The following is a 25,732-nucleotide window of genomic DNA, read 5'->3' as shown; positions in this document are numbered from 1 at the left end:
GTTTAGAATTTATTATGTAGGAAATTTAGATCATTCCAAACATTCACATGCATGGTCTATGTCAATCTATTGATACATACAAAAATATATAAAAACAGTCCTAAAATACAGCACTCTCATGTGTTCAGCACCTTTGAAAAATCAGGCACCGTTTATTTAGGTGCCTAACTTTACGCAACATAATTTGGGTTGATGAAGTATTCAATGAGTCTAGTCATGGTCTCTGCTTAAATAATGTTGTGACAGTTTGGGAAAGTTCTTTATGTAAAACTTATAACTTCTGGTTGAAGTTTATGAAAACTACTGTATCACTGATTGCATCAGTGTATATTGTAGCAGCCATTTGCTAACTGGGTGTGTGTCATGTACCGCCCAGACTATGTCAGGGGAGGTGTGACAGGAATAATTATAAAAGTTGTTAACCTGAATGCAATGGTCTTCCATTCAGATGGAGGCACTCTACAAGAATGAGACGGCTGCAGCCTAGAAGAAATCCGTTCTCCCCATGCATGTCAATAGGACTTGGGGAGTGGTGGGCCTGAGCAATGGAAAGTCCTCGGGGGGGGGGGGGGGGAATAGGAACAAAGACAAGGGCGTTAGGAGCTGCTGTTAAAAAGTGACATGTTCACCGACATGTTCCAGCAGAGCGGTCCAAGAATTATGAAGACTTGGTGGAAGGGAACTGTGTAGAGATCCCTGTGTACCTAGATCTGTGTATTTCTTGTGCTTTCACTATGAGTAAAGTGTGATTAGAAAGTCCTCTGAGAAGTCTGTATGTTACTTACTTCAATCATCACATACTCCTGAAGTGTTGAACTATAAACCAGGGTACCGAAGAGGGTGAAGCTTTGAGGAAGGTGTGGTCGAGCAACTGGGGCATCCCGAATAGTGGTTCCAGGAGTCATGCACGTTACACCCGGTGCGTACCACTGGCAGGGGCAGAGCCACAAGAGAGGGGCAAAGGGGCATTTGCCCCCCCCCCAAAACAGAATGGCATTGCAACCTGGTGCCCCAAGCCATAACACCACTAACTGAAATTTGGTCATGACAGCACGGCAACTGGGCCAAACCAGAATGGTACCATGCTAAGTTAAAGTGAAAGTGGTTCAGTCATACATACCATGTGAACATTTTTGGGGGGCTCTCCTGGTCTCTGGGGCCAGCATTGGTCCACGGAGCCCAAGGGAGCTGGATTGAAAAGTCCCATTCCCTAGAAGTTGTACAAGAGTCTATGCCTGAGAAGTGTGCCTGAGAAACCAGAGACTGTAGCTGGAGCACACCCAGATCCAGGGGAGCTTAAAAGCACATGGATCCAGGGCATTGGTCCATATATAGCAACCTGGAGAGTATGTTTCATGTAAACAAAAAACACCTTCACAATAATTGGAAATAAAAAATTGAAGGAATAATATTTTTACAGTTGCAGAGGGCTTTTTTCCTCCCCATAGACATCTTTAAATGGTAAGAGCCTAATTTTTACAATAAGAGCCTCAGACATATACAAAGGTAAACTAATCAGTATGGATTTAATCCTGCAAACCTTATTCCCATTAAGCAGTGCCACTGCCTATTCGCATAGTCCAGGCATACCATGATGAGGTTGATAGTCAATATAAGGTTTTAAACTTCATAGCTTTACTGTATCAAGTTTTGTAAAATCAAATCTAGTGAGATACTGAACCTGGAAATGGATTTACTAAATTTATGCTACTGAAGTGGGAGGCTAAGTAACTCAAAAAAATATTAGGCTATAGGAGACCATGATCCCATTGTGAACTCTTGTTTGCCTCCCTGTCCTGTACATAGTAACTCATATAAAGGTGTCCGTTCTGTGCAGAAGCATGGAGCTTCTCATCATTAAAAAAAATTAAGGTTAAAATATCTTTTCAATTAGTAAAGAGTTATAAAGATTCTGTTTTGATCACTATGCAATGTGATTAGGGATCTTTTGGAAATGACAAGTGTACACCTTTATACAATCAAACTCAATAAAGGAAATCAGTAACGTCAAGAAATATTAAAAGTGCATTCCCTGTGTTTAAGCCAGCAATGCCCCTCTGCCATTTACATTGGCCAAACTGGACAGTTTCTAAGACTAAACTGACACAAATCTGACATCAGGAATCATAACATTCAAAACCAGTCGGAGAACACTTCAACCTCTCTGGTCACTCAGTAACAGACTTAAAGGTTGCAATTTTGCAACATAAAAGCTTCAAAAACAGACTCCAACAAGAAACTGCTGAACTGGAATTAACTTGCAAACTAGATACCATTAATTTAGGCTTGAATAGAGACTAGGAGTGGCTGGATCATTACACTTATTGAATCTTTTCCCCCATGTTAAGTATCCTCACACCTTCTTGTCAACTGTCTGAAATGGGCCATCTTGATTATCACTACAAAAGTTATTTTTCTCCTGCTGATAATAGCTCATCTTAATTAATTAGCCTCTTAGAGTTGGTATGGCAACTTCCACCTTTTCATGTTCTCTGTGTGTATAGATATATGTTCTGTATCTTACTATATGTTCCATTCTATGCATCTGATGAAATGGGCTGTAGCCCACGAAAGCTTATGCTCAAATAAATGTGTTAGTCTCTAAGGTGCCACAAGTACTCCTGTTCTTTTTGTGGATACAGACTAAAACGGCTGCAACTCTGAAAAATATTATAGACTATTTTAGAATAATGCTGTTACGCTGCATTACATTAGCTGAGCACACCACACAACTAACAAGACCTAGTTCCAGTTCAGTTTCCTCTCCCATCCTGCTTCGTGACCTATGACTTTGCCCAATCCTCTCTCCCATTGTCTTTTTCTCCCATTCTTGACTTTGTGCATTTTTCATTCTATTGTTAGAAGAGCCTCTCACTAAGCAACTTCACTCTTCAAAAATTTATTTATTTCCATTTCACTTTCCAACATGCTCTTCTGCTCCCACTCAGTTAGTAGTTTGTATGCCGCCTGTTTAAACCAGGGTGTAAGCTCCTCCAGGCCAAAGACCTTGCCTTCTTAATGTCTGCATTGCTAAAATGTCATATACATTAATAAAATTGTGACATCGTACACCAAGTGAGCACAGGAACATAGGTCCCTCCCCTCAGGAGCTTATATACTAAAAATACAACTGATATATGGATACAATAGGGCAGGTATACAAAAATACAAACCAAGCTGTACAGAGAATAGTGTCAGCACATATCCTCGAAGTGCCTCACAGTACATGTGGAGCTTCAGAAAAAAATTGACAGATAAAGATAAGAGCTTAGTATTCACCTGCCTTTGCTCTTTCCCTATAGAGTCTCCAATCTTCAACTAGTTTTCTACCTACAGTATCCTTAATGATTAAATGAACAATGGGAAACGGTTGTATGTAGTGTAGTTGTAGCCGTATTGGTCCCAGGATATTAGAGAGACAAGCTGGGTGAGGTAATATCTTTTATTGGACCAACTTCTGTTGATGAGAGAGACAAGCTTTCGAGCCACACACAAATGAAAAGGAGTTTCTCTCATTTACCAACAGAAGTTGGTCAAATAAAAGATACTTCTTCACCCAGCTTGTCACTCTACGGGAAACTAGTTATCTTCACCTGGGCTAGTATACCTCTAAATGTATCTTGTATATCTACTTGTTTTGGAAACCCTATATGCTTTTCTAGAGCTAATGCAGGCAAATGAACTGAGTAACCATTTTCTGTTGGTGCCCTGAAAATACCCTTTCACTATCGGTACAGCCCTAACCTCTGCAGAACTCTGGATATTGGTTGTCTGTGATGACTATGAGGAGAATTAGTCTGTGACATGGTCAAACTGATGAGCTAGGAAGATGGTTTTTTCATCAGCATATTTAAAAGTTTTAAGGGAGACAAGATGGCATTAGCCAAAACCAGAAAGGAGGTGGTTGCAGTAGTCAAGATGCAAGATTATGGAGTGCCCAGCTGAGAGTTTTAGCTGTGTGAATAAATATGTAAGGTTGGATCTTAAGAGTTGTACAGGAAAAAGCAGCAAGATTTAGGTATGTCCTGGACTTCAGAGTCTAGAGAGAGTAAGTCAGCGATGAAGTGGAGAGTACAGGCCTTAATGAGAGAAAGGAAGGATGTTGTCCATGATGACTGAAAAAGTGGGAAACGTGTATCGGGGGAGGGAGAAGAGATCAGCTTTGGTCCTTGTTGAGCTTGAGTTGACAGCTGCATATTTACAAGCAGATAACAGAAAAATCTGAGATTTTAGTTTGAATAGATGGAGCAGTTGCCAGCAAAAATATGGTAGTTAAAGCCATGTTTTGAATTAGATCACTTAGAGATAAGGTGTAGAGACAGAAACGGAGAGGGCCAAGAATGTAGCCCTGTCTGACCTCCACTGAAAGTTGGAGTGGGGATTTGTAACATGGTGGCTTATCTCATGGGCAGAAGAGCCAGGGGCTAAGCCAACCCTAATTCCAGGATGAGCCCCACTTAGGAGGAATCAGATGATTCCTATATAAAAGCCTTAAGTAGTGATAAAGAAGGGAAGGGAGGTTCCTATAAAAGCAGGACGCTCAGAGCAGTGAAAGGGGCGAAGCCGAGGAAAATGCCACTGTACCTGTAAAGAGTACAAAGAGCAGGGCCCTGAGTCAGTTGTGGAAAAGCTCTCCAGGCAGGCAGGTAGGCCTGGGAGAAATTCTGATCAGGGAAGACGCTGAATGTTTTATGTTAAGATGTTTTGGGGGATTTTTAATTTGGATAACTGTGACCCCAGAAGGGGTGGATCAAAGACTGTGACCTAGCCAGAGGGCTGAGTCATTGGATGAGTTACCAGCAGGCAGAGAAACTGCCACGGCACTGGAGTGATCGTTGACAGGGGGTGCTAGCTCAACGAGGAGCTATGATGCCACATCTGGCCAGGAGGGGGCGCTCAGTGGTAAGCAGACTCAGTAAATAGATAATTACATTTCAAGTTGGCAGTGTTCAATTAAATATTTGAACATGATCTACTGGTAAGAGGTTTTCACCCTATTCCTTCTAGATGAACACACTTGCTTAACTTTAAGTACAAGAGTAGTCCTCAAATTCGTAAGGAACTCAACTGAATGACCCATGCTTAAACTAAAGCACATATTTAAGGCTACAAGATGAGGGCCTTAGTGTTCAGTACCACAATTAACTACATTAAATAAATTGAGGTAATCAATAAAAGTGACATTGGTCTCATTTAAATCAGCATTTTGTCTTGTCGCCTCTTCTTAATGGAATATATCAATGAAGTATGTAGTAAGAAAAATTAATATCTAATATGCTTTAAAATATTTTTAAAGAAAATTTAACATTCATTTTGTAGACATTTTCTTCAATTTCACAGACTTCAGATTATTGAGGTATCATATATTTGTGGTCAGGGCTTTTCTTTATCCAATTTTAGGTAATTATTTATTAATCATTAAAGCCGTTTTGTGGAGATGCTCTTCCTTTCTTAAATTTTGACATAGAAAATAAAAAAACTATACAGATTTCATGGTAATTGTATATTAATGTATATATTAACATTCTATAATCTGCATTTCACAATCAGTAATAGCTTTCTTGCTGAAATTTTTTTTTTTTTTATTAAATGTAGAATGGATATCCACAATGAAATGGATATACTTTTCCTTGAGTTCAGATTTTGTCATCCTTATTCATGGCAACAGGTCCTTAACTCATCAATTAGCCCCACTGCAGATTGTAAACACCAGAGCTGAGTGAATAAATGACTTTTCAGTTCTCTGGCCCTTCCAAAAGATAACGGAACAATATAATTTTGATTCAGATTAAACAAAACCAAAAATTGAAAACATTTCAGCAAATTGAAAAAATCCATTCCAGGTCAGACAAAACATGTTTCACTCTCTCCAAAACATTTTGTTTCAAGCATTTTTAAAGCGATAGATTAACACAATAGGAGGAAGAATTGGTGGTGGTCATTATGAATTGCCACTATGAACGACGATGAATAGCCATTGGGCCAGAGAGAGACAATAACTTTAGCACCTGGTAGTTAGGGCACTCACATAGGATGTGGGAGACCCAAGTTCAAGTCCCAGCTCCACTGACTATTTAAAGCTATTTATAAACTGCTTCAACAGGACAGATTGAGACACCCACATCGAAGTATCCCATGGCCCCGTGGCTAGGCCACTCTCCTGCAGTGTGGGAGAAAAAAAGACAGTTACCTTTTCCATAACTGGTGTTCTTCGAGATGTGTTGCTCATGTCTATTCCACAATAGGTGTGCATGCTCGCCACGTGCACCGGTGCTGTAAGTTTTTCCCCTAGCAGTACCCATAGGGGGAGCGCCCCAGCAACCCCTGGAGTGGCACCTCCATGGCGCCTTATAAGGGGAGCTGCACACTCCCTCCACCCTCAGTTCCTTCTTGCCAGACAACTCCAACAGAAGGGAAGGAGGGCGGGATGTGGAATACACATGAGCAACACATCTCGAAGAACACCAGTTACGGAAAAGGTAACTGTCTTTTCTTCTTCAAGTGATTGCTCATGTGTATTCCACAATAGGTGATTCCAAGCTATATCTGTTGGAGATGGGTAGGAGTTTACAAATTCCCGGGACAGAGTACGTCCCTGCTGAACCCAGCGTGATCCGTGGTTTGGGAGACGATCGCATAGTGCGAGGTGAACGTGTGAACCGAAGACCACACGGTGGCCCTACAATGTCCCGGATGCGGACGAGGGCTAGGAAGGCAGCTGATGAGGCCTGCGCTCGAGTCAAGTGCGCCTTTACAATCAGTGCCGGGGGAACACCTGCCAGATCATAACAGGTGCAGATGCACGAAGTGATCCAGTTGGAGACACGCTGAGTGGAAATCGACCGACCCACCCCTCATGCGCTCAGCCGAGGCGACAAACAATTGTGAGGACTTCCTGAACGGCTTAGTCCACTTGAGGTAGAAAGCCAGAGCCCTTCGCACGTTGAGCGTGTGGGGGCAGCGTTTCTCACTGGATGCGTGAGGCTTGGGGCAGAGGACCGGCAGGAAATGTCCTAACCCAAGTCATAGGTGGAGACCATCTTAGGGAGGAACGCAGGATATGGGCAGAGCTGAACCTCGTCCTTATGAAAAACCATGCATGGGGGCTCCGAAGTCAGGGCCCTGAGCTCCGAGACCCGCATGGCTGACGTGATAGTGACCAGGAAGGTCACCTTCCATGAGAGGTGAGACCAGGAACACGCTAATAGCGGCTCAAATAGGAAAAACTTTTTCACTAGGAGGGTGGTGAAACACTGGAATGCATTACCTAGGAAGGTGGTAGAATCTCCTTCCTTAGATGTTTTTAAGGTCAGGCTTGACAAAGCCCTGGCTGGGATGATTTAATTGGGGATTGGACTAGATGACCTCCTGAGGTCTCTTCCAACCCTAATATTCTATGATTCTATTCTATGAAATGGGGGCCCCTTGAGACGGGACACCACCAGGTTCAGGTCCCACCGTGGGACCGGGGCCTAGCATATGGGAAAGACGGTCCAACCCCTTGGGGAACTGGTCAGTCGCAGCATGGGGGAATACTGTGTGCCCCTGCATTGGCAGATGGAAGGCCAATATGGCTGCCAGGTGCCCCTTGACTGACAAGAGCGCCAGGCCCTGGGCTCTAAGGTAGAGAGGTAGTCCAAGATAAGCTGGATCGGGGCGGCCACTGGGGAGACACCATTCAGCCGCCCATCTGGAGAACCGAACCATTTTGCCAAGTAGGCGTGGCGCGGAGGGCTGTCTGTTTTTCAGGAGGACATGCTGGACCTTTTCTGAGCACGTCCTTTTCCCTCTACCTAACCATTGAGCAGCCATGCTGTGAGATGGAGAGCTGTTGGGTTGGCTAGAAGAGGTGCCCCGGTCCTGGGAGAGCGGGTCTGGGTGGAGTGGCAATGGCTGCGGCGGAGCAACCGCCAGGCCTGTGAAGGTCCCGTACCAATGTAGCCTGGCCATGGGGCAACCAGGAGGACCCGTGCCTTGTCTGTCTTTTTGGGTTTTTTTTCCCCCATGACCCTGCTGATCAGTGGGAATGGGGGAGAAGGCATAGAGAAAACTGGTCTGACCAGGACAGGCAGAAGGCATCGGAGATAGCGCCCTGTCCCAGTCCCCGCTCCCCCCCCCCCCGGAGAAGAACTGGGGACAGCGCCGGTTCTGCCGCAGCCCTACATGTGGAAGAGCTGGTGAGCCATTTCCGGGTGGAGAGACCATTTGTGTTGGGAGGAGAAGTTCCTGCTGAAGAGATCTGCCCATGTGTTCCGGGCACCTGGCAGATGGAAGGCCCTCAGGCAGATGTCGTGGGCTATACAGAAATCCTACAGCCTGAGGGCTTCGCGGCAGAGGGCCGGGTCCCACCTTGCCTGTTGATATAGAACATCAAGGCTGTGTTGTCCGTGAGGACCCGGACCACCTTGCCCTGCAGGTGCGAGCAGAAGGCCACGCATGCTAAGTGTACCGCCCTGTGTTCCTTGACATTTATGTGTAGGGACAGATCCTGTGCCGACCACAGACCTTAGGTCTGAACGTTCCCCACATAGGCCCCCCAACCCAGGTCCGACACATCGGACACCAGCTCCAGCGTCCTGTCCCGGAACAGGACCCCTTGGAGCATGTTGCTTGGGGTGGACCACCACCGCAGTGAGGCGATCACCAAGTCAGGCACGGTGAGGACCTTGTCCATCCTGTCCCTGGCCTGGGAGAACGCCGAATGGGGCCCCTCCAGCTCTGGCTGGCCTCGGAGTCTGGTGTGGCGGACCATGTATGTGCATGCCGACACGTGACCAAAGAGCTGGAGGCAAACTCTGGCCATAGTCACCAGAAACCTTCTGACTGTGTCGATGAGCCCTTTTAGGGTCTTGAACCTATCCGGTGGGAGGGAGGCTGTGGCCGATGAGTTGTCCAGGAGTGCCCCATAAACTCTATGCACTGGACCGGGACTAACGTGGGCTTGGCGTCGTTTACCAACAGGCCCAGGGCGGCGCACATGGACAGTAGAAGCATCACGTGATCCCTCACCTGCGACCGGGAGCTGCCCTTGACCAGCCAATCATCCAGATACGGAAAGGTCTGGACCCCCCAGCACCTGAGGTAGGCCGCTACCACCGACATACATTTTGTGAATACCCTGGGGGCAGTGGATAGGCCAAACATGAACTGGTTGTGATTCTGCCCACCAGGAAACGGAGGATGTGTCTGTGCCCCTCAAAAATGTGAATGTGGAAGTATGTGTCCTGCAGATCAAGGGCAGCGTACCAGTCCCCAGGGTCCAGGGAGGGGATGATGGAGGCCAGTGAGACCATGCGGAACTTGAGCCTCACCATGAACTGGTTTAGATCCCGCAGGTCCAGGATAGGCCTGAGTCCTCCTTTGGCCTTTCAACTGTGACCACTCCGGGAGGAAAGCACACAACCAATTGTAGAAGGGAAGCTTCATGGAGGGGGGGAGCGGGGAAATCCCTGGGGAGAACTGGCAGGGTGCCCCCGAGCGACCCGTCAAAACCGCCTTTTTCCCACCTGTTTGCCCTTGGAGGACCCAGGTTGCAGGGCAGGCTGTGACTGCCTCTGAGGGCACCTTTTATAGACCCTCAACTTGTTATAGGCAGCCTCGTACTTTGGCTGAGTGGGAGCCTGTTGCGACCTAAACCTAGATTTGGCCAAAGCCGGGACATAGAGACCCAGAGTCTGAGGGGTGGGCTGGGCTCCTTCATGCCATGCAGCTTTGTATCCATTTGCTCCATAAACAGAGCTTTGCTGTCAAACGGTAGATCCTGCATGGCAGCCTGCGCTCCACTGGACAGCCCAGACAGCAGGAGCCACGACGCCCTTCTCCTGGACACCGCTGAGGCCCTGGAGCGTGCTGCCACGTCTGCCGCATACAAAGCTGCTTGCAGGGATGGTCTGGCAGCCGCTGTACCCTCCTCTACCAGCACCTTGAACTCTTTCTTATCACACTCCTAGAGAGGATCCTTGAACTTGGGCAGGAAACCCCACAAATTGAATTTGTACCTGCCCAGGAGCATCTGGTGGTTTGCCACCCGCAACTGAAAACTCAAGGGAGAATAAAGCCACCTCCTGAAAGAGTCCAGCCTCCGCAAAACTTTATTTTTTGGGGTAGGAGCTGGTTGGCTCTGCCGCTCCCTGTGGTTGATGACTCCAGGGAGTTGGGTGCCGGGCGGGTGTAGAGGTACTCATGCCCCTTGGTGGGTACAAAGTACTTGCGTTCCGCCTTCTTAGAGATGGGGGCCAGCAAGCCGGTGTTTGCAACAAGGGTGGCAAAAATTTCAAATGCCTTCATGGAGGGCAAAGCTACCCTGCCCAGTGCCGAAGAAGGCAGCACGTTGAACAGGGCATCCGAGGGCTCCTCCAACTCCTCTACCTGGAGGTGGAGGCTTGATGCCACCCTTTTAAAAAGTGTTTGATGAGTCCTAAAGTCCTCCTGAGGGACGGAGTGGGGCAGGGCAGTTATTGCCTCATCCGGGGAGGGCGAGAAGGCCAGCACGGTGCTCTGGGTGTCCGCCGGCACTGGGGGATAGATCACTTGGTCGGACTCTGGGCACAGTGCCGAGGACGTATGTCACACTGACACCCCTCCTCGGAGGTCTGGAGAGGGAGGCCAACGGTGCCTCTGAGGCTCTGGCTACCGAGCAGGCCCCCACTGGGGGCTGTGTCGGGGCCACAGTGCCCACTGGTACCATGGGCCCGGGGCCACTGCATTGGCTGCGGCACTGACAGGCCCTGGTTGTTCGGCCTGGCTGGCCTGTCCCATGGAAGGGCGACTACAAGCGGAGGCCGGGCTGACAAACAACCTGCCGCTGTCTCGGGACAGGGAGGAACAGCAGTGCCGGGAACAACATTGCCCACGGGACAGCGACCTTGATGCGGAGGACTGGTACTATCTGTAGCTGCTGCTCCGCGATGGGCTCAGACAGGCGGACTCGCGACTGCGAGGTGCCGGCGATCGATGCCCTGGGCTGCGGCGGTGTTGCCTTGGCCAAGTCTTGGAGTGGGATTCAGAGTGGGAACGGCGTCGACGTCCGTGCCATGACCAGCCGTGGTAATCCCTATGAGACATGGGCCTCTGGCGACGTCTGCCTCGGTCCCGTCTGTACTCACTCCGTGACGCAGACCGGTGCCGAGAGTTTCAGACGGACAGCACCCACCCAGACAGTCTGGTGGGAGTTGAGGGTTACGCCCTGAACTATCGCTGGGTGGCGAACGGCGTTGGGAACGTTCCCTGGCCTGAGACCGGTGCCAAGCTGGGGGCGACTTCGGAGAACCCAGCGATGGCTTGCCCCTGGAGTGTGGTGCCAATATCGGCAGCACTCCTGGTACTGGCATGGACATGACGTCCCAGGCCGCCTGCAGGGCCTCCGGCGTTTCCGAAGTGGCTGGGCTACTCCGCTCTATGCGAGTCGGAGGCCTTGAGGCCGGAGGGGATCAAGGACTACCTGACATGGGTCTAGTCTCTGCCCCTGGTTTCCCTCGCTGCCACGACAAAGAAGGCGTTTCCTTTGCCTTCTTGTGCCCCGTGTACAGGGAGCGGTGCCGACTGGTCGAAGGCGCCAGAGTCGGGGTCAGCGCTGACTCCATCAGAATAGCCTGGAGTCTAATCTCTCAGTCCGAGGTTTAAATGACTTGCAAATCTTGCAACGATCGCTGATATGGGTTTCTCCCAAACAGCTTAAACAGTCTGTGTGCTGGGGTAACTCCTTGGCATAGATTGCCTACAAGTGTTGCACGACTTAAAACCCGGGGCATGCCCTGGCCCGGGCACTCTAACTGAACAGCTAACTAACTACAGGTACTAACACTGAACAAACAAGAAGTTCTGGGGACGAGCTACAGCAAAGCTGGAGTAGAGTAGTTCCGATGCACCTTCACTAGCGGCAAGAAGGAACTGAGGGTGGGGGGAACGTGCAGCGCCCCTTATACTACGCCATGGAGGCGCCACTCCAGGAGTCGCTGGGATGATTCCCCCTAAGGGTACTGCTAGGGGGAAAACTTCCGGGACCGGTGCATGTGGCGAGCACGCACATCTATTGTGGAATACACATGAGCAATCACTCGAAGAAGTTCTGATACCTTCTCCACATCAGGCAGAGTGAGGACTTGAACAGGGGTCTCCCACATCCCACGTGAGTGGCCTAACCACTGGGCTAAAAGTTATAAGGAGAGACTATCACCCCACTTCCTTCCTCCTCACTCACCTCTTCTCATTTTGTGAAGAGCATCTCAGTCCTGACAAAAATTTGTTTGTCCTATACTATTTGTTGAATTTGTATCAAATTTTTGAGTTTTGCTCAGCTGAAAAATGCATTTTTTGACAAATAGTTTAGTTGCTGAAAAAAATTTACTGAAGTATAGTAAACACTGAAATCAATGAGACTACCTGAGGAGTGAAGGACTACCTCACATGAGTAAGAGCAGGTCTGCACTTAAAGAAGTTAAGTGAAGATGCTCTTACACCAATGAGAGCGCTTCTCTCATTAGCATAGGTAATCCACCTCCATGAGAGGCTGTAGCTATGTCAACAGGAGAAGCTCTCCCACCAACATAGCGCTGTCTACACTGGGGGTTAGGTGGGCATAACTACGCTGCTCAGGGGTGTGGCTTTTTCACACCCTTGAGAAATGTTATACCAATATAAGTCTGTGGTGTAGACCTGGCCCAAGAATGACAAAATCTAGTCTATTGTGATATAAAGCTTGATTAATAAAAAATAAAAGCCTTCACTTAAAAACTCAATTTCCTAATCCAAATAAAAAGATGAAGCAAATAAGAAAACTTCAATTTCAGTATTGTCTTCCCTCTTCTAAATGTAATTCTATATTTTCAATCTACATGGAAATTTTATAGCTGCTTGAATACTAGTAGACAATGCTGAGAACGTTCAGAACTTAAGCTAAATCTTGAGTAACTACATAAAGGGATTTTTCCCCTAAAAGCTTCTCCCTCATCAAAATTAAACAAGAAACTCTTGCTTAATATCTCCAGTATAAGGTTTGGTTTGAAATACAGTACACAAACTCAAATTTAAGAGCAAATATCAATCACTACTAACTGAAGATCAAAAATGTTCTCCTCTTACCTTAATGCAGAGTAGACTCCCAAAGATAGGAAAGTATAGTCAGGATCATAGTACAGATACACAGAGGACACACAGTATGGAAGAACATCAATTACACCCACAGCAATTATCTTCCCATCTAGCCAATACTGCTGGTGAAAAGAACCATAACCACAATCAGGACCACTGGGAGGATTCTCTGCCTAAGGGAAACAACAACAAAAAAGGGATAATTAGTGATTAAACAAGTTTTCTGTATAAACAAAACTGAAAAAAAGATAGCAGAGAACACCACACACAATGTAATCTTATTCTACACGACACGGGATGGACACACAATTTGAAGACCCTCCACTTCCATACTACTTTTGTTATCTATCACTATTAAACAATAATGCAGTGTGAAATCTCCAGGAATACCTAAAATCTTGATGTATCAAAATCAAATAAGATGGACAATCAATTCCTGTTTTGAAAAAACATGCATTTCACAGAGTTAGCTTTATAGCTTGCAAGATGGTGTCAATGCATGGTTCTCTCTATAGTCATGATTATTAGTCTACACTTTCTGTACCAAACATCAGAAAAGTGATTCTGCTGAAATTAGGAGAAATCAAAATTATCTGCGTTTTTTCCAGATTGTTTTATGTGCAATTTAAAGCGGTATTGCAAATGATGCTTTTCCCTGATATGGCTGTGAGTCTTTTCCTACTTCTACCTTTATAAGGGACATGCCACCAAATGTGTATGTCATTTAATGATAGCTCAGTGGTTTAAGCATTGGCCTGCTAAACCCAGGATTGTGAGTTCAATCCTTGAGGGGGCCATTTAGGGATCTGGGGCAAAAATTGGAGATTGGTCCTGCTTTGAGCAGGGGGTTGGATTAGATGACCTTCTGAGGTCCCTTCCAACCCTAACCTTCTATGATTAATAAATGCTTTATATTTCTTCCACTGTCATTAATATCCTCTTGTTGATTTGTTAAGAATTTATTTTTAAAAATTGTATGTAAGATCAGGGTGCTGAAGAACCAAATTTAAGCTTTGTAGTCTTGCTTACTGTATAACAGAAGATAATTCTTGTTGGACTAAGCACTTAGAACTGTAAGCAATGTTTTTAGTTTATTAGCAATGGGGAGCAAGAAATAAAGCAGGAAAGGTCTGTTTTGACTCTTTTCCCTTCAAAGAAAGAAAGTGTGCAATCTTATCTTAACACCATGCATTGTTAAATAAAACAAATAGCTATTTACGATCTGAATACATGTAATGATTTTTGTGTAATATATAAAGGATCTAGCCTTAATTATTAAAGCCACCATTTAGACTGAATAGGTCCTACAGGGATCAAAGAATTTGTCAGAAAAAGCTATGATACAGGAGCACATCCTTGAACTAGTGATATGATGTTAGTTTTGCAGTTGCTGGAAAGAGATTAGATTTACCCCTCCATGTCTGCTTTATGATTATTGGAACAAACTCATTTTTCTATAACAAGAAGCTCACTTGTAATCTTGTTCAGATGGGGAAAAAAAACCCATAGTTCTTTTCTGATCAGTTGCTGGTATAGATTACCAATTTCAATGATACAAACTGACTCAAGGCTTCAATCGTGTAATCATGTAGCATAGCACAGAGTGCTATATTAATATGAACAATTCTGTCTAAATGTGTAGGTTTGGGATTTTTATTATTATTATTAAAACTAATTTGGGGACTTATTTTTTGCTTCTCCCATTTTGGAAAAGTCAAAAATGTTCAGAAGTAGGACTCTGAGGAGCTCTTCTCAGGACTTGTCTACAGTGCCCCATTGTTCAGACTACAGGGGAATAAACAGCACTGTACACCAAAGGGCTGTTCTGTAACTCCCCTGTGTGGACACCAAGGGCAGAACTAAAAGGTTTGTTTGCATTAATAGAGTTCTGTAAGAAGGGCAGGGCAGTGTAGCCATAGCCTCAAATTCCCACAGGTGGTCAAACACATATACATTTCCCCTAGAGGACGGTTGGATGCAGGTCCAACATTGACTCAGGCATCTATCACAGAGTGTTGCTAGCTAGGTTGTTAAATGCATACATGAATATATTGTACAATATGGGTTACTGTCACTATGAGAACCTTAATTATTACTTCATATTCTCTGCCTTTTGGGTTTAAATATGTAACCTTGGTGTTACACTACATACACTACTAACAAGTTGTGTATACCTTACTGTCAGTAACACTGCTACACCGTTCTGATATACTATTTGCATTTTAAAAGGTCATGCTCTCTGTATGTTACCTAGGGCTTCCATTGCAAAATTTTTTCAAGGAAAAGTGCCAAGTTCAGTGAAGCACAAACTTTGAAGATGAGTATTCTGCTTTGTGGGGTCCAAAAAACAAACAGGAAAACAATCTTGGCAATGTGCTCTCATACTTAATAGAGTACAATACTTAAATTCTAGTAACACTTTTTGCTTTACTACAAATTGTCAGGATTTCTGAGGATATAATTTATGGTTTTATGGCAAGTATGTTTTGAGTATGGTCCCAGATCAACCCACAACTAACTACGATGCAGGACAAGATTTTGTTCATGCCTCTTCATTTAACATATTACTTTCAGAATATGCAAAAAGAAAAGGAGTACTTGTGGCACCTTAGAGACTAACAAATTTATTTGAGCATAAGCTTTCGTGAGCTACAGCTCACTTCATCAGATGCATTCAGTGGAAAATACAGTGGGGAGATTTATATACACAGAGAACATGAAACAATGGTTGTTACCATACACACTGTAACGAGAGTGATCAGGTAAGGTGAGCTATTACCGGGGGCGGGACGACCTTTTGTATTCCAAGTACCAAAAATGATTCGTTATGTGACTTTGGCCAGAGAAATTCCATTTCTCAGTTTTATCTTTAAAATTGGTACAATACTGCTCTCAGACAGGTACTGAGGTGCTTAATGTTTACAGTAATTTAGAGTATTCATAGTAACTAGTGGAGAAACTCAAACTGTAAAGTATTTGTTGCGGAAGAATCTTCAGAGCTTATCTTTTTTCTCAGCTCTCTAAAGAGAGGGCAGGGCAGGGTGGTTGGCTGTAGGGATATAATTTATTGTTGTTGTGTGTTTGTACAGACAGTCTAGTATGCAGATTAGGTAAGTATCTAAACCCAGAGACTAGTTCTTCAAACTAAGAAGAAAACCATCTTCTAATTAAAATGTATTGCACAACTAACTTTGGCATGACATTTTCTTTACCGTTTAGTTCCCTTTAATCCTGAATTCCACAGTGTTCAACTTAATTATCCATCTTGTCATGTTTTTCACTGAACAAGAAGTTCAGAAAGAACTGCTTTTCACTCAATAAATCTGATATTACCTTCTATTGCCAACTGTTTTACATTACAAAACAGAAGGTGGGTTTAAGTGAAGAATTTTTATACCATAGCCTAGACTGAAGAGATGATGGGCAGTCAAATTTATTTTGATTGGTACCATATGTCAAAAATTAGTCACATGAGCAAAAATAATTTCAACTGACTTGTTTGGTAAAAGTGACTGAATTGTTCAAACAAGTAATTCCAATGATAAAGACCATGCAAGTAGTGTTTACAATATGACCGTTTATAAAAGGCACAAGAGAAAGTATTTGGCTATAGTTATTACAAACTAAATGCATTGAACCAGAGCTAAGATTGGAGTACACTAGCAAGATTAACATCTTATTTAGGAAAGCTGCATGCCCTACATCTATATTTTCAAAATATTCCCCCATTTTCCAAAAAAATTACATGAAATAACCTTGTTAATATTAAACCTCTAAATGGGACAATTTCAAGATTTTAAGGCCTAAAACTCAGATGTTTCTCCTTGCACAGATTTCACCAATTGCGTTTTCAACCAATAACTGCAGTGTGGTATTACTAACACTAAATATGGAACTGACAGCTTGTGTATCAATAAAAAACGTGGACCTCAAACTATAGTGCATATACACAGACTTGTTTCTATGCAGATCTTATATCAGTTATGTTTTTTCTTATATAAACTATTTGTTCATGCAGCAGCTACTCAAGACAAAAAACAAGTTATTTCTATATTATATCTAATGATTAATTCTTCATTAGGGATTATTTTCACATCCATGTCCCAAGAGAAAGCAACACTACTTTAAGCACCAGCTCCTCAGGTGGACCAGAGCTCTTCTTAACACTTTCTGCAAGCAGTCAGGGGTCAGTTTAGCCATTATTTCAAGATAGAACAATCTGCTCTAATTTGTGCTTGCTCTGATGTTCCACTGGTCCAGCATTGTTGGAGCATCACGCTCTTGCCCCTTGCATGCACTCAGACTGCACATCACCCTTTCAACAGATGTTGATAAGGCCCTCAGCAAGAAGACATGGACTGAAAGAACAATAAGTTTTTCTATTTTTGTCTTATTCCACCAAGAGAAGTGCAATAGAGGTGCATTTCTATTTGAAGAGTCACATCCCAGTACCTTAAATTTAGCAGAAAATGCTGTTTATGCTTTTGCATTACACAGCTTCAGAAACGAGTACTTGTGTTTCTTCTAAATTAAACTGCTTCTAATTTCTTCACACTTTAAAAAGTCAATCTCTGTGAAGCAGTAAAGTTGGAAGAGTAAACTTTTATCCACATGCAAAAAAAGTCTAAACTTAAATATCTGAAGTTAAAAACTGTCCAACAGGATTTGTTGAACTTTCAAAAAAAAGTATAGCATAGAGTATATAGAATAACATTTCAGCTAACGTGCAGTTATTTTGTGAAGTAAAAGAACGCCTGTGTGCGCGCAGATGGCAGCGAGTAGAGGGAGAAGATGCATATACATCATCTCAACCAAAATGAATCAATGAACCTCCGCAAAAGAAGCACAGATGTCAGGTACAGTATTTACTATTTATACCTTAAGTATTCCCACTATTAATTCCCACCAATTCAATTATTGTAAAATATTATGAACAAATTCTGTTTTACAATGAATATATTACAGGCATGCCAATAATTTCCAGCAAAGTTCTGGAATCTACATTGTATTAAACCAAACCTCACCAAACAAAGTTTTATTTTACACATTTCCTCCTTTCATGCAAAGTAATCTTTTGTAACATATTGTTCCCCACACTCCCCAACATCTTAGTGAATGCTCAACTCCATTGAACTTGAGGTCTTACTTGTATTAAGTTGCATCTAGTGGCTTTTCAGGTATAACAGATCTAGAATACTAAGTCAATGTGAAATATTGATCTGTCCCTCCAGAAATGGGTTCATAGCACCTTGCACTATTAAAGTGTCCTTCTGGGACAATGTTTGGCATTCGCTATGCTAAGTACACAATAATTGACATCAGGTGATTAAGACATATCGTACAGGGCTCACCTCATCTACCAGAAACACTGCACCCTAACTCTTATTCCACAAAAACTCTGAGTTATTCTGATTACTACAAAAAGTGCCACAGCTTCTAAAATTAACGAGCCAAGAAATCCAATGACAAAAGCACTCTGTTGAAACAGTCTGATGTTAGAAATAATATTCCCCTAGTAACGCAGTTTAAAATATTTATGCCTTCAGGGTTTTAATAAGAGGGTGTCTAAAGACAACATGGTCCAAGTGAAAAAAATGGGGAATTAAAAAGCTAACAGTGTTTTTTTCCCTCATTTAATAAATTACATTAAAAAGAAAAACACCAGAGGAAAAAAAAGCTAAACCTCAAGCTGTGAGAGAGAATCACAACACAACTAGGTATGCTGTGATTAAGGGCTATATTATTAAAACCCCAGGCCCTCACAAGTCTGAGGCAAATGACCTTGAATGCTACCTTTTCTTCAAACAAGATCTAACATTTGGATTATTTTTATTATGGTATTTTAAAGGCAATGGGCTTGATTCAACCCTAGGTTAGTAGAACATGGTGCAAACTGTTGGGTGGCCTGGCTCCAGGCCATCTGGTACAGCAGGAGCTGCTGGTATCTTGTACCATCCCAAGCTTCGGACACCCACCCCCTCTCACAGGGTGCTGTACCCTGAGTTAACAGACACTGACTCACAGAAAGCAGCATAGTTTATAATTGAACAATTCATGCCCCACCACTGGCCATTAATTAACCTCTGCTAATAGATCTTTATTTTATTATCTAGTGCAATACATTTGACAGTTTTGTTTGCTGTTTTTTAGCACAGGAAATAATGAGAAAGAAAAATATAACAAAATTCAATATTTATTTAGTTTGAATAGATTAGTTGAATATATTCTTGAAAATGTATCACATTTTAATTAAAAAAACAGGTAGGGAAAAGGGTAAAACAGTCCCAGGAAGTTTTTTGTATCAGCTAAACATAAGAAGAGAGGCAGAGTGATAGAAATAAGAACGTCCTATTACAATATTCTCTGCAGCAAATCTCGTTTAAGAGACCAACTAAGTAATTTAAATCCCAAAACACAAGAGTGTGGGATATCTGAATATACACCATACTCCCAGTGAACAAGTTGAAGTTTTATACAAAAACAAGCAAAATTAGTTCTCCCCCGCGACCCCGGAGGAGGGTTGAGGCTACCAGGTCTCAAACGCTAATATTAGGTATCAATATGAAAAAAATCAAGGATTCATTGGTGTGAGAATTATAAAGATTTATGGGTGCTACGGGTGCAATCAAAAATGTAGATTTAAGAACTAAAACCAGGACCAAAATAAAAAGATAAACTAGCTTATATCATGTCAAAAAAGTACAATAAAATGTATTTTTGTTACATATTAATTGCACTTATCATTCAACTAGCTACCTATTCTATTAACACCAGAGGGTTTGATTCTACTTTGACCTCATACTATACTGGCTATAAACTTTTATATCTCAATGTTTTATCATTAGTGCTTTAAATCACATTTAATATTAACTTATATCACCTAATACAAGGATCGGCAACCTTTGGCATGCGGCCCGCCAGGGTAAACTCGCTGGCGGGCCGGTTTGTTTACCTGCCGCGTCTGCAGGTTCGGCCGATCACAGATCCCACCGGCCGCGGTTCGCCGCTCCAGGCCAATGGGGGCTGAGGGAAGCGGCGGCCAGCACATCCCTCAGCCCGCACCGCTTTCTGCAGCCCCCATTGGCCTACAACGGCAAACCACTGCCAGTGGGTGCTGCGATCGGCCGAACCTGTGGATGTGGCAGGTAAACAAACCAGTCCACCCTGCCAGGGAGCAGGCCGCATGCCAAAGGTTGCCGACCCATGATCTAATATATTGTATTGATCATAAGTCCAGTAATACAGTGGAACATGTTTATAGTAAATTGTTATATTCAAACTTCACTTATGATAGTCAATGTCCCAGATCGCTTGAATGCATGTCAGTTACTTTCACTTTTCTTTTAGAAGCTTTACTTTATTTATTATTATTAATTTGTATTACCAGGGCACGTAGGAGTAATGGCCCCAGACCCTATTGTGCAAGGCACTGTACATAAACAAAACAAAAAGATGGTTCCTGTCCCAAAGAACTTACAATCAAGGTAACTGTGTAGTTTTACTCCTATATAGTCCGGTCACTCTACCTATTCCTGATGAACCTTGAAATACAGCAACTATCACTTGCCAGATGGAATGTAACGTTAACCATAACAATTAAGGGATCATACGTTCTTTCTCTTCTGCTTTGGATGTAAAGACGAAGGTGAGAAGACAAGTCTATACTACTCATAAAGGGAAAGGAAAGGAGGAAATCTCTTGTTTCTAGTCTAGATACAGTTTTCCCTGGGGTCAGTGAATTTATGGCTTTCAAAGTGCCTCCCCAGTATTGTGTTAACCTGGTAGCTCGCCACGCTCTCAGGGGTCCTAGAGGGAATCTTTTGCCAGGTGTGCCCTCACTTTTTATTGGAACTCTGCTAATGTTGGAGTTAACTGTGTGTATGTGGTCAGGAAAGGGTGGGACAACTTAAAGGATCCTGTATGCTATCACACTAACATTATGCCCATTTACTAGTCAGACTGAATTACAGTATGTCGTAATTTTTAATTTCTTCAGTTTTGGTGGCTTTGAACAGTCATGCTCACTTCGTCGGTTGATGCAGTGTAAGCTATATATTCTCAACAAAAAGGTCACTGATAAAAGCAACTCTGGAATATACTTGAAAAATGTAAATCTTTGCTGGTTTTCTTGTAGCTGATAATAATTCTCTATACCCACAAGGAAATAAATGTGGAATGACTTCACAGTTTGGCCAAATATTTTTATTTCCCATTTCTCACAATATGAACGACTGAATCAAACGTCAGCACTCATATGAATCCTTATAGGTTTCAAGACTGTTAGAAGCTTTAAACTGATTTTTAATTAGCTATGATAGCTAAGCCTCAAAGTACCACAATTTTATATATAACCTAAGAAGCAAACTCGCTGCAGTATGTAGCAATTATTGGATGAAACCTAAGCATACAATCTGAGGTTTGCTTGCCAATGAAGAAACTATTTTCTCTAAACAACTTCAATAAATGTACATTCAATTTTTTTTTACATGAACCAGTATTGCAGAAATTGTAGTTTTCCATTATGAAATTAAACAGAATTATTCATACTTTTCTAGGAAAAAAAGAGAACTAAACTAAAGTAAATTGTGAAGATCAAAAATGAATGTCACCCTAATCATAATGGGAAAAATATTGGTGTCTTAAATTTACCAATACTGGATTCCTCAGGGGAAATATTTTTGTTTTAAATAAAGGGTTTCTGCTTTCTTTTGAAAAGAGTTTGCTAATTTGCAAGCTCTTACTATTAGTGTATCTGAAAAGCAATTGGGATTGTTAGCAGTATATAAACGGTGTATCCAACATCAAAGGGAAAATGAAAAACGAGCAAGACATGCAGCTTGTAGTCATGCACTTTGTCATGTGATCCTGACAGCTCTCACACGCTAAATTGGGTTGGGATAAGGAAATAGCAGGGCCCTGATCCTGCAAACACTTGCACATATGCTTAGCTTAATGCACTCTGAACACTCCCATTGGAGGCAATGGGACCACTCACAACACAAAAAATTACTCAGGAATTTATATCTTTGCAGGATGAGGGCCTTGGATGGGAAACCAATTATTAAATCTTTGTACCAAAAAGCATTCTACTCAACAGCTCTGAAGTGAGGATTGTATATGCTAACGTTCATAATCTCTTGCATTTTGAATGTGCCCTAGTTTTAAAATACTTACAGCAGAAGAGTGTAATGCTATGGGTTCTATACTTATGAAGATTTTCGTAACAAATGATTTTGAGTTGTTCATTTTGGAACACTAAGTTTCCCTGAGTTTGTCCTCTACAGATCAAATATGTGAAAACAGACTGCTGGTCTTTAATCAAGAAAGTTGTTTGAATGTTTTTTGTACAGTTCTATAATAATATACCTATTAGTTTTATAACTAAAATTTATAGAGCAAATTACTACTTACTTTTTAATTTGATTTCTCTTGCCTACGCTGGGACAAAAACAGAGAATGGAAATACCCTGACTGAGGTAAAATTCGAAAGCTACCTTCAGAAGAAAACAATGTAGTTGTCCAAATATGCTCATGTCTTATTTTTAAGGTTCCTTACACAAGTGTAGCTCTCTCCTCCATCAAGGAGGCACGAGTAATAGCCATTAGAAACTCACTTTAATAGATAAAAACTTAAGGTTGAAGATTCAAAGGGGAAGAGAGAAGGTTCTCACAACCTTTGTAGGACTAAGGCTCCCCGGTGAAAGAGGAAACCTAACCTGGGGTCTAAGGTAAGTGACTGCCTTAAGTAATCTATTGAAATGCTGCAAAATTTTGACAAGTATCTCAAGTAGTGAATCTTAATGGACCCAGGATACTTTATCAGACTCTTCTTGTAAGAACTCCTAGAAACAGGAATAAATTCAAAGAAACTGCTTAGTGACACCTTGTCACTGTTGATCCACAGTGAAAACTGTAGAAAGCTGGCTGATGACATCATCAGTGTCCAAAGGTGGCTGGTGCAGAGCCTGCTTTTGCATTTGCTTCTGTTGGCTTGAAAGTTATGACCCTGGCTTCCTTGATTTTTTTCTCTTGCCCCAGCCTACCTGGCTTGGGCAAGGGGGCTCTGCATCGGCCCTGGTCCTCCCGAGGAAAGGGACGCCTCACCTCTTCACAGTTCTGCTTCCTGGGGCACTGGGAAGAAAGGGTGGTCCCAACGAGGCCCCATCTTTCCCCCCTGCTCTCAAGTGCTGCAATATCTTCTGAGGCTACTTCTGTTTTAATTTGATTTTGTCCTTTTACAGAGGCTTGTATAATCCTACTCAGTTTATTCTGCAAGATTCTCATACCTTTTTTAACTTCAGATAGAATGACATCAAAAGTCTAATCCACTGGTTGGTCTAGTTACAATGTATTTTACATTACAATGTATCCCATCAGAACTGAACAAATTAAGTCCAGCAGATGACTACATCTGTATGTGGGGGGAAAAGCAAAGGGTAAGATCTTAAAAGGAAAAAACTCACAACCATTGTCTCCTCAGCTGTAGTCACTTAGCACTAAAACTGGTTAAATGGAGAGTTAAAGATGATGACCACCACACAGCTGCTACACAGCAATGCAACTAAAGACAGGGAGAACAGAGATTGGACAAAAATTTGATGGGCTGGATAAGGAAGGTGAAAAGTTTTTGTATTGATTGGTCTTGGCCTTGTGACCAACAAAGACAGGAAGAACAAGGAGTTTTTATGGATACAGACTAACACGGCTACCCCTCTGATAGAAGACAAAGAAACTGCAGAGAAAACTGACATTTAAAAAAAATCAGTTATTTTTATCACAAACTGTAAGTAAGGGCTAACAGGATATAATATAGAATTACCTTATACACCAATCCCATTAATCTTAGTTTTTCTAAAACATCAGAACTTTTTTGGCCAACAGATGTTTTCTGAACAGCATGAATATAAAAGGTCAGATATAAAAATATTAGAATTTCTGTTGGAGCACAAACTTTTTGTTAGTTCTATTCTTCTAAAATATAAACCACATATTTTAAGCATTGCATAATAAATCAAACCTTAAATTTAACTTCTTAAACAGCAACCCATGAGTTTTGGGGGGTGGAGGATGGGGACTGACTAAACAGCATGTTTAAATATTTTTAGAAGGGGCGGTCAGGGGAAGAAAATAGTTGTCCAGCCAGCAAACCAGCTGTCACAAGCACATTCGTTCCTCACCCTGAAAGTTTAGCAAAACATGTAAGCTGTGCCTGCTCTGAAAGCTAGTTTGTCTGGTGCATTTTAGAAGGTTGACGGCAAATCTATTGTCAATGCTAGTAACAGGTGTCTTGCATAAAGTTCTGAACCTGAAATGAGGTGATGAGACAAAGTGAGGGAAAGACAGGGCAAAGAGAGACCATAAAGAAGTAACGTAAGTGGCCTGGGAAGAGGACAGATAGGAAGGCTTGTAAAATGGGGGAAAGCAAACCAATGAGGGTAACAAAAACATAACAAAAACCTGACTAAGATTTGCTGATTACCAAAAATCTATTTAACAATTATGCTTAATAAAGATTTGCCAACATCACAAACATTTGGAACTTCAGAAGATCGTTTACTGTAGTCCTACTCTTGTCCCCAATCTTGGTATTTTTGTAAGGTAAATTCTCATTTCTGTGCAGAGAGGACTTCATGTACAAACTCTTACTTGACTTTGCAACTTTCTGTTTTAAGAGCATTGAATTTTCTCCAAGTAAACATCAATGAGTACCACAAGAGAGTGTCATCACTGATATGCTTATTTCTACTCACTGAATAATTCTCAGCTATTCTGCTAATATTTATATGGCAGATTGCTGTGCATTGTACCACACCATCAATCTTGCTCTTGTCTAGACAGACTGAGAAGACACCAAAATCTTTAGCAGTGATAAAGAGCTGAATGTTTTTTATATAGTCTTAGCGGGGAAAATAGGATGGTTCTCTTTACAGAGTTGTATTTTTTGCTAGAGAGTTGTCTGTTCTTCCACTGTCACCTATTATATCTCGAAGGAAATAATATTTTAATTCATGTTTAAGAATTGATGGCAATACCTCAAGACTGATTTAAGTAATACAGGAAGGAAAAATAAAATGAGTGGGAAGACTATTTTAATATAGGTACTTGCTGCAGCTAATACAGATTAAAAATTCAAAACAAATTCAAACTCACATAAGGTTTAGTTTTGCTTTGAATTTTTTCCCCCCCCTCAAAATGGAAGAAGCTGCATCCTACTGGATTGGATTGTGGAAATCATTTTAGAATAGAGAATTTCAAGAATCCTTTGGCCTCAGATATACAACCCCTTTTATTTAACTTCATCTAATTGAAGACATCTGTAAGTGGTGCCACACAAAATTTAATTCAAGCTTCTAAATGTCAATAAAAAATGTCTGTAAGAAAGAATACTAGCATAAACCTAGCAGGGAACTGTACATCAGCATCTATGTAGCCATACAAAATTAGAAATATAATGGAAATCTGCTGCCTGACTTGACGAGGTGATAAAAGCCCTTTTCCTATAAAGTCTAATGAGCTCTATTAGTCTTCAGCTTACAGGAATGTAAAGGAGGTAGATTCAGCAGAGAAAAGTAACAAACCTTCCACACATGGCTTCATTCAAACTGCAACATATCAAATTACTGGTGTAATTACTATAACCTGA

General features: G+C 42.4%; 1 protein-coding gene across 1 annotated transcript in view; it reads right to left on the bottom strand.

Annotated features, from left to right (window-relative positions):
- ATE1 (arginyltransferase 1) overlaps nt 1–25,732 on the bottom strand; it is a 176,508-nt gene that overhangs the window by 95,826 nt on the left and 54,950 nt on the right. The window contains 1 exon segment of the mRNA XM_074959230.1: nt 13,081–13,262. Coding sequence (XP_074815331.1) covers nt 13,081–13,262 — 182 coding nt within the window.

This window comes from Natator depressus, chromosome 7 (assembly GCF_965152275.1).
Source record: "Natator depressus isolate rNatDep1 chromosome 7, rNatDep2.hap1, whole genome shotgun sequence".
In the NCBI taxonomy this organism is placed as follows: domain Eukaryota; kingdom Metazoa; phylum Chordata; order Testudines; family Cheloniidae; genus Natator; species Natator depressus.
The sequence above is the reverse complement of the archived record's forward strand: the minus strand, read 5'-3'. Positions and strand labels throughout refer to the sequence as shown.